Genomic DNA, 10513 nt, shown 5'->3' with positions numbered 1-10513 from the left:
CCCCAGGCAGTCAGATCAGCCCATTGGTTTCCAGATTCCTTCAGCCTGAGATGACCTGATGCTGTCCAGACTTCTTTTCTTTTCCCCCCGAAGGCCCTGAAGCTTTCTGAGTTTCTGCCTTCTGTCTGAGATCTCTGTCTCTCTGAACGACTATATTCCGTTCTCTGTTCTCTCCATCATCCTTTAGAAATAGTGATGCACTCAAAGCAGTTCAGTGTACTGATCATAACGCTTTCTTCATGGTGTACCTGCAATGAACATTGACTTGTTCGTTTTTATTCAAAATCTCGTCATCCTGGCAAGTTGGGCTAATGACCTTCGCTCTCGAGTAAGGTTTGTTTACCAGTTTTGTAGCCATATTTGGCAAATCTTAGCAAATAGAAACCCTTCTTTTCTCCCCTTTGTTCTTGGAATTGCTCATGTATTGCTTAGTCACTCCCATAGTGCTTTGGTTTTGAGAGTTGGGAAAACTCTGAGAACTTTAAACCAAACTCAGGAATCCCACTGTTGGCTGCACTGTGCCCTTGGTTTAGGCGCTGGACATAGGACCTGTCTGCAGCTGAGTGAACTAGATGGATTTGGGTTAGAGTTTTTGTCACATACTGAAATGTTAAGTCAGCCCTAAATAATCGAAACACTTTATTTTTCTTTTTTTAATAGGAACTTTCTGAAGAAAAAAAGTGATGTATAAACCATTTGATGTTTAAGACAATAAAGTTTTTATCATAAGAAAAAATATAGGCATATGCATAAAAATAGGAAAATAGTTAAGGCAATTAAAAAATGCATGTGATGCACTTTAATTTAGTCATAATATTACTGAATAATCTTGTTAACACTTATTATATGTCAACTGAAAATGGCAGAATTTATGTTTTCATATGGTATTATCCAAACATTTTTTCCAAAACATATGAATTTAATATTTAAGACATATCAAAAGTTACCTCTAAATTATGGAATTTAAGAGTTCTATTTATCTTCTTCCAAACTAATTTTCTTTTCCAAATTAATAAAAATATATAGACATGACTCATTATGTAATTAAAGTCATTTATAATTAGTCATGTGTTTTATTATCACTGTTATCATCACCATCATCATTATTATCTCAAAATTTGGGTATCTAAATATTCTTGATATGCAGGCATTACAAGGCTGAATTTTGATGAATTTGTACAATGCCGTAATATCCATCATCAACCTCACTTAAAAGAAAAAGAAATAAACTAATAAAAGTACCTATGAATGTGTGAGTAATTGAAACTTTCTGAGACATTGTTAAATACTTTCAATTTGTATCCTAAATGCCCTTACACAGAAAGAAACAAAATTCTCAATAAATATTAAAATTGTTAATATTCATTAATATTAGCTTGTTTTCATTACCAACCCCAGGTACACTTTTCACATACGAGTACACAGATATAGACATATGGTTATGAAATTATTATTTTATTTGTGTATGATCTTATAGGCAGTAAGAATGTAAAGCTTGGGTGATATCAGACTCATAGTAGCCTGAGTCGTTACTTTTTTCTCTCCCCTTTATTTACATCATTTGTAATTAACAAATTTGCTAAGGGACTACAACCTGATCCAGCAATTGCACTACTAGAGATTTACTCAAGTGATAAAAAAATTAATTCATAATTGAATTATGCATGCACCCTGATGTTAATAGCAGTATTATCAATAATAGCTAAATTATGGAAAGAGCCCAAATGTCTATCAACTGATGAATAAATAAAGAAGAGATGGCATACACACATGCACACACACACACCCGCACACACTGGATTATTTGTCAGCCATTAAAAAAGAAAGAAATCTTGCCATTTGCAATGATGTGGACATAACTAGAGAGTTATGCTAGGTGAAACAAGTCAGTCAGAGAAAGACAAGTACCATATGATTTCACTTATATGTGGAGTTTAAGAACAAAAAAAACTGAATATAGAGGGGGAAAAAAAAAAGCAGAGAGAGAGAGAGAGAGAGAAAGAGAGGCGAACCAAAAAACAAACTCTAAGTATAGAGAACAAACTGATGGTTACTGGAGGGGAAGTGGGTGGGGTGATGAGTTAAATAGGTGACAGGTTTTAAGGAGGGCAGTTATTGTGGTGAGCACTGGGTGTTGTATGTAAGTGATGAACTACTAAATTCTACACCTGAAAATAATATTGCACTGTATATTAATAAAAATTATAAAAATGGATATTCAATAGGTCAAAAAAAGAGAGCACATCTTGTGTTATTACTATCACATTAAGTTCAAAAAATACAAGGAAGTCTATGATGCTGAGGTCAAAATTGTGGTTACCTTTGGGGACCATATGAAAGCCATAGAAATAATCTATAGTTGGGTCTGTCAGTAAGATAGGTATACTTAATATTTCTATGCTGTACTCTGTATAAGTTATATTTTAATTTAGAGAAGAGATATAACAAACAAAGACCACATGGAAATTATTGATATAGCTGAATTTACTCTTTTTTTTTTAGCTGAATTTACTCTTATGTATTAGATCAGTGATTCTTAAAATCATTTTTCTTACTATCCAATTTACCCTATTAAACTTTAGTGAAACTCTAAAGAGCTTTTGTTTTTATGGTTCATATCCATAAATATTGTATATATTCAAAATTAAAGCAAAAAATTTGGAAGCAATTTAAAAATAGCAATAATAAATCTATGTACCATAAACCATATTTTATGAAAAAAACATATTTTTGACATAAAATAGTAAGAAAAAGTCATATTATTTTACATTTTTGCAAGTATTTTAATCCCTGGCTTAATAGACAACTAGATTCTCATAATCTGGTTCTGCATGTAACCTACTGAAATGATTTTATTTGATATTTATAAAGAAAGTATAATTTCATGTAGATATATAGTTGTAAGAGGGAGGAGTTGAGATTTTAATACATTTTTCAGTTAATTGTGGATATTCTTCTTTGATACTATACCCCAAAATTTTTTTAGATAGTTTTCTAAAGATTAGTTGCAATGTAAAATTTTAAAAGTTGCCAATGAACTTTTGTACTCTGTTGCATTAAAACCCATTGGTCTATAAGGTATCAATATTGGAAAAGGAGTTAAACTTTCACTATTTGAAGATGGCATGATACTATACATGGAAAGTCCTAAAGACTCCACTAAAATACCACTGGAAGTAATAAATTAATTCAGCAAAGTTATGTGGTAGAAAATTAATATGCAGAAATAGGTAACATTTTTATATACTAATAACAAATTACCAGAAATTTAAAAAAAAACACCATTTACAATTGCACCAAAAAAAAAAAAAAAAAACCTACAAATAAACTTGACTTAAGAGGTGAAAAATCTGTACTCTGAAAACTATGAAACACTAATGATTATCTCTTTTGTGTGTGTTGAGTTTGAATAATCCTTTATAGATCCTGGATATCAGCCCTTTCTCTGTATTGTCATTTGTAAATATCTTTTCCCATTCCTTGGGTTGACTCTGCTTTGCTAACTGTTTCCTTTGCTGGGAAGAAGCTTTTGATCTTGATGAAGTCCCAAAAATTCATTTTTGCTTTTGTTTTCTTTACCTTTGGAGACATATCTTGAAAGAAGTTGCTGTGGCCAATGTCAAAGAGGCTACCGCCTATGTTCTCCTCTAGGGTTTTGATGGATTCCTGCCTCACACTGAGATCTTTTTATCCATTTCGAGTTTATCTTTGTGTGTGGTGTAAGAGAACAGTTGAGTTTCATTCCTCTACACCTAGCTGTCCAATTTTCCCAGCACCATTTATTGAAGAGACTTTTTCCCACTGTATATTTTTTTCTGCTTTGTCAAAGATTATTTGACCATAGAGTTGACAGTCCATATTCTGGGCTCTCTACTCTGTTCCACTGGTCTATGTGTCTGTTTTTGTGCCAGTACCCTGCTGTCTTGGTGATCACAGCTTTGTAGTAAATCTTGAAATCAGGCAACGTGATGCTCCCAGTTTTGTTTTTATTTTTCAGCATTTCCTTAGCAATTTGGGGTCTTTTCTGATTCCATACAAATTTTAGGATTGTTTGCTCCAGTTCTTTAAAAAATGCTGGTGTAATTTTAATCAGAATGGCATTGAAAGTATAGATTGCTCTAGGCAATATAGACATTTTGACAATGTTTACTCTTCCGATCCAAGAGCATGGAATGGTCTTCCATCTTTTTGTGTCTTCTTCAGTTTCTTTCATGAGTGTTCTGTAGTTCCTTGAGTACAGATACTTTTCCTCTTTGGTTAGGTTTATTCCCAGGTTTCTTATGGTCAAACTCAACACACACAAAACAGATAATCATGTCAAGAAATGGGCAGAAGACATGAACAGACACTTCTCCAAAGAAGACATACAAATGACTAACAGACACATGAAAAAATGTTCATCATCATTAGCCATCAGGGAGATTCAAATCAAAATCACATTGAGATACAACCTTACACCAGTTAGAATGGCCAAAATTAACAAGACAGTAAACAACGTGTGTTGAAGAGGATGCAGAGAAAGGTGAACCCTCTTACACTGTTTGTGGGAATGCAAGTTGGGGCAGCCACTTAGGAAAACAGTGTGGAGATTCCTTAGGAGATTAAAAATAGAGCTTCCTTATGACCTGCAATTGCACTACTGGGTATTGACCCCCAAAATACATATTTAATGAAAAGAAGGGTCATCTGTACCCCAATGTTCATAACAGTAATGGTCACAATCACCAAATTGTGGAAAGAACCAAGATGCCCCTCAATGGATGAATGGATAAGGAAGATGTGGTCCATATACACTACAGAGTATTATGCCTCCCTCAGAAAGGATGAATATCCAACTTTTGTATCAACATGGAAGGAACTAGAAGAGATTATGCTGAGTGAAATAAGTCAAGCAGAGAGAGTCAACTATCATATGGTTTCACTTATTTGTGGAGCATAAGAAATAACACGGAGGACATGGGGAGAGGTAGAGGAGAAGGGAGTTGGGATAAATTGGAGGGGGAGAAGAACCATGAGAGACTATGGACTCTGAAAAACAATCTGAGGGTTTTGAAGGGGCAGGGGGTGGGAGGTTGGGGGAACCAGGTGGTGGGTATTAGAGAGGGCACAGATTCCATGGTGTGGTGTAAAAATAATGAATACTGTTATGCTGAAGATAAAAAAAAAAGATGTGGTTATGTGATAATACAGAAGAGACTTCTGTTGTCCTTCTGGCATTCCTATTAAATTTCAAGAAGATACAATAGTAACATATATTTAAGAAAAGTAGGAAAAGGAAGTGACTAGGGATGGATAAAAGTTTTCAACCATTGGAAGAAATAAGATTCCATCTTTGGAAGATGTAACATGGAATGGTGTTAATGAATGAAAGAATGACTCAACAGAGCAAAAAGGTAACCTGCAGGATGGGAGAGGATACATGCAAACCATAAGATAATATACAAAATGAATAAGGAACTCCTACAACTCAATTTGAGCAGAAAGTTAGAAAATGGGCTGAGGTCTTTAATAGATGCCTCTTCAAAGAGCAGATACAAATGGCTAACAAGTATATGAAAAGATGCTCAACATCACTAATCATCAGATGATAAGGGAAATGCAAATATAAACCACAATGACATGTCACCTGATATCTATCAGGATTGCTGTTATTGAAGAAACAAGAGACAAAAAGTCTTGGCAAGAATGTAGAGATATTGGGACATTTGTGCACTGTTGCTAGGAATGTGAAATATTTCAGCAACTATGGAAAAGAATATGGACATTCCTAAAACATTTTTAAATAGAACCACCATAAGATACAGCAACCCTGCTTCTGATTTATCCAATAGAACTGAAATAAGGATCTCAAAGAGATCATTATTCATCATTATTCATCATAACCAAAATGTGGAAACAACGTAAATGTCCATTGACAGTTGAATAAAAAAAAAATGTGGTATATATGTATAATGGAATACAGTGCAACCTTAAGGAAGCACATTTTGCAATATGCACAACATGGATAACCATGAAGATACTATGCTGAGTGAAAAATGTTGGTCACAGAACAAATGCTTCATGATTCCATATAGATGAGGTATCTGAAATAGTCAAATTCATAAAAATAAAGAGGAGAAGTTTGTTTCCCAAGACAGGGGAGAGGGAAAAATTACTAAACAGCCATCATAAACTTTCAGTTAAGTGAGATGAATAAGGGCTAGAGATCTGTTGTACAACATTGTATGTACAATAAACAAAATGTATTATACACTTAAAATGTTTTAAGAGGATAAATTTCATGTGAAATATTTTTACCTCAATGAAATACAATTTAAAAAAGAAATAACACGAGTTTTCTAGGTTCAAATCCCATATCTCTACCTAAAATCTTTGTAGCCTATGAAAAATTAAAGAACCCATCCAAATTTCAGTCTCCTTAAAAATAAAATGCAGTGAATAATGACTATCTACAGAATTGATTCAAAAATCAGAGATATGCATGTAAAGCATCCAGAATAAATTAACTCCTAGTAGTGTCTAAGTAAATTATACTTAATCTTGATATGGAGAGAGGGAGGAAGGGAGAGAGAAAGAATGTGTATGAATGTGGAAGTTTCTACTAATATAATCAGAACAAATTGAATGAACACAAGGATAATTGTTGAAAGCTGATCTACAAGACATTATTCTCATCTTCAATCTTCTTTATTCAGAGTGGTGGAAATTCTTTTATTCCTTTCCTAGATTGAAACCACTAATGTCTGAATTCCATGTATTAGCAACTTCTGGTTTATTCTGTCATTTTGCTGGACCTCATCATCAAATATCTAAGAAAAGCTGTTATGTAGATCATCTTTCTTCATTTTTTGCATATCTAAAGTAACTTTATCATTCACATATTTGATTGACTATTATATTGAGAACATGATTACAGTCTAATAATTACTTCTTTTCATAAAAAGAAAATTGCTCTATGATCCTCCAGCATCAATATTTATTAGTAGGGATCCTTTTCAATTATGGAAATATGAATTGAAATTTTTGGTATTTTAATGTTTATTTTCCACCTGAAATTTTTAAGGATTTTTTTCATTATCTTTTCTTCTTTGACAGTAGCATGTTTAGGTTTGACTCTTTTACAAATTTTCTAGATATTTTGGTATATCTTGATTACTTCTTAAAATACAAATTTTTAATTTTGTTATAGAAAATATTATTTTGTAGATATTTGGAAAAATTCTCTTTGCCTCAACAGTTTTCACTTTTAATGTAAATCTTAAAAGTAAGACTTCTGCCGTCCTGGAAAGAAATTCCATATTTCTTTATTTTCCTTTCATATTTTATATTGCCTTACCTTTTTTCTCTTTCTGTGAGATTTTTGTAACTTTATTTTCCTTTCCTTATGTATTTTTTCCATCAGTAATTCTTTTCTATTATAAGTCATTTTCTAATTCTCTGCTTGTCTCTTTTCCATAGAAAACCATTCATTGTTTTATGGGTGAAATATATTATCAGATATCTCTAGAAAGTATTGATATTGGAAATGTTCTCCTGCAAAAATAATAAAGATGGTGACATTGAACAGATACAGAAAACAATATAATCCTGACCTGTTTGTAAAGTAGTATACATTCATACCCAATAATCGTATCAATATTTGTATAACTATAATAGTTCAAATACTGTTTATTAGTTTTCAGCTATTGCAATGAAATGATAAACAAATCTAGGAAGATTTCTAGACTCATAGCTAGTGATAATAATCTTAAGTATAGGAAATTAAAGGGGTGCCTGGAAGGCTCAGTATGTTCAGTGTCTGCCTTCAGCAAAGGTCATGATGCCAGGGTCCTATGATTGAGCCCCACTTCGATCTCCCTGCTCAACAAGGAGCCTATTTCTCCCTCTCTGTTGCTACCCCTGTTTGTGCGCTCTCTCTCTCTCTGTCTCTCTAATAAATAAAATTTTAAAAAGAGCAGGAAGTTAAAAATATATCTGATTAACATTGAGGTTGGAAGTAGTAGGGAGATAAGGAAACTGTAGACACACATATCTATATATGTAGATTATATATATATATATATATAAAATGTAGATACATGTATACACTATAGGCACACACACATACATAAATCACACACACACATATGTATATATAAATCACACAGGTGACAGATACTGCAACTGAGTTACAATCCCCATTGTCTATAAAAGGGGAGTTTGTAGTCAAATTAAAGTTCAAATATAACTTGTAGTAAAAGAAGAAATCACCAAAGAGAAGAAAAAATCCATACACATACACACACAATATTTTTAAGAGGTTATCTCTGGAAAGGAACTAGATGGAAGAGATTTTCAAGATGGAAGTTTTGATTTTTTTTTTAATGATTATCTTGTCTGGATTATTTGATCATAATTTGTACACATATACATATTATTGATACTAAATTTAGCATACCATGGAAAGAAGTTAAATATATATACTTGTAAGCCATGGGCAGAAAGAACAGGAGGAAAGGAAGAAAATGTTTCACAATTCAGAGAAATCAGAGAGCATCCTCAAGACATATTATTTTAAATAAATATTTTATTGAACTATAATATGCATGCAAAAAAGAGCACACATCGTAAGTGTACAGCCTCATTAAATATCACCAAGTGGACACTTTGTAATTACCATTCAGGTCAAGAACTAAATCCTTGGCAGCTCCTCAGAAGCATTCCTCATACCCTGTCCAATCATTATCTGGGCTTTCATTCCCAAAGTTAAACACCATCCTCATTTCTAACACCAAAAATTAGTTTTTGTCTGCTTGTGAACTGCATCTAAATGAAATCACACTACACATATTATTTTGTCTTTTTCACTCAACATTGTATTTGAAATAGACCATAATTATTTATTTATTCAGCTTGGATATTGAAGGATATACGTTCTGGGTATTATGAATATGCTGCAACTTAACATCATTTAGAAGTTTTCTAATGAACATATGTATGCACTGCTAGATATACAGTTGACAAACTTGGGAAATAAAGCATGAAAAAATAACTTGGGAAAGAAGAATGAACTACAAATGGTGAAGAAAACGTTATGATAAATAAACTAGCACAGATATTGAAGAACATGGCTCATGTTTGCCAGAGATTTAAATTTTTTTAGAAAGTTCAACTCTAGTCCTAGTGATCCAACAACTGTCCCCTATTTGAAGAAGGGGCACCTGGGTAGCTCAGTCAGTTAAGCATCTCCCTTCAGCTGGGGTCATTATCACAGGGTCTGGTGATCACGTCTGGTATCAGGTTCCCTGCTCAGCAGAGAGCCTACTTCTGACTCTCCCTCTGCTGCTCTCCCTGTGTGCTCATTCAAAAAAAAGTCTTTGAAGAACATGGGATTTCAGGAGAGAAAGTCTCTGCCTAATGGGCATTGTGATACCCATTAAAGAGAGGTAGAAGAATTAAAGTCCCATGGAACTTTCCTGTGGCCAGATACCTGCTTTCATTTGGAGAGTTCCCTACAGTCTTGCTGATCTCAACCTGGCTAAGAGAATTCTAACGTCTCAGAAAACTCTACTTAAATTTTATGAGAATTTTCTTTTCCCTTAAGCAAGAATCTAATGACACTTTTTTGTATCTGCTTAGTTTTCACCCCATACACAATAGGGTTCATTGTGGGAGGCATCAGCAGATACAGATTAGCCATAATAATGTGTATGTGTGGAGGAATAGTGTGTCCCCCAAACCGGTGAGTAAAGAACGTGAAAAAGGCTGGAACATAGGTGATGACAATGGCACAGATGTGGGCAGTACATGTGCTGAAGGCCTTCTGCTGTGCATCTGCTGAAGAGAGACTCACAACTGCTCGAAGGATCATGGTGTAGGAGATTGTGATGCACAAGATATCAAAGCCCCCAATCAGTAGGGCAACCATCAAACCATAGATAGCATTGATCCTAACATTTCCACAGGATATCTTGGCCACAGACATGTGGTCACAGTAGGTGTGAGGTATGACATTGCCCCTGCAGTATGGCAGGCGCCTGGTGAGGAAAGTGAAAGGGATAACAAGTACTACACCTCTAAGAAAAGTGAGGAGTCCAGCCTTGGCAATGACTTCATTAGTGAGGATAGTAGTATAGCGCAGGGGGTAGCAGATGGCCACATAGCGGTCCAGTGCCATAAGCATGAGCACCCCAGACTCCATCCCTGTGAATGTATGCACAAAGAACATCTGGGCCAGGCAAGCCTTAAAGTCAATCTCCTTGAGGCTGAACCACAATATGCAGAGGGTGTTGGGAAGAGTGCTGGTGCACATAAGCACATCTGTGAAGGAAAGAAGGGCTAGGAAGATGTACATAGGTCTGTGTAAAGCTTCTTCAGAGTAAATGAGGTACATAAGGCCAAAGTTCCCTGTAATGGCAATGCTGTACATGGTGCACAGTGGGAAGGAGATCCACAGATGCACTTCTTCCAGCCCAGGGATGCCATTTAAGATGAATGAAGCTGGAGTTAGACTGGTGCCATTTATGAATGACAT

General features: G+C 34.4%; 1 protein-coding gene across 1 annotated transcript; it reads right to left on the bottom strand.

The window, feature by feature from the left end:
- Positions 1-9550: 9550 nt before the first annotated feature.
- LOC132011308 (olfactory receptor 52N1) lies at positions 9551-10513 on the bottom strand. Its single transcript, XM_059389689.1, has one exon. It carries the CDS (start codon positions 10511-10513, stop codon positions 9551-9553), a length of 963 nt encoding a protein of 320 aa, XP_059245672.1.

Source organism: Mustela nigripes, chromosome 1, assembly GCF_022355385.1.
Source record: "Mustela nigripes isolate SB6536 chromosome 1, MUSNIG.SB6536, whole genome shotgun sequence".
NCBI classification, from domain to species: Eukaryota; Metazoa; Chordata; class Mammalia; order Carnivora; family Mustelidae; genus Mustela; species Mustela nigripes.
This window is presented reverse-complemented; position numbering and strand designations above follow the sequence as displayed.

Coding starts and splice junctions, on each gene's coding strand:
- LOC132011308 (XM_059389689.1), bottom strand. CDS start 10,513: ATGTCATTCATAAATGGCACCAGTCTAACTCCAGCTTCATTCATCTTA.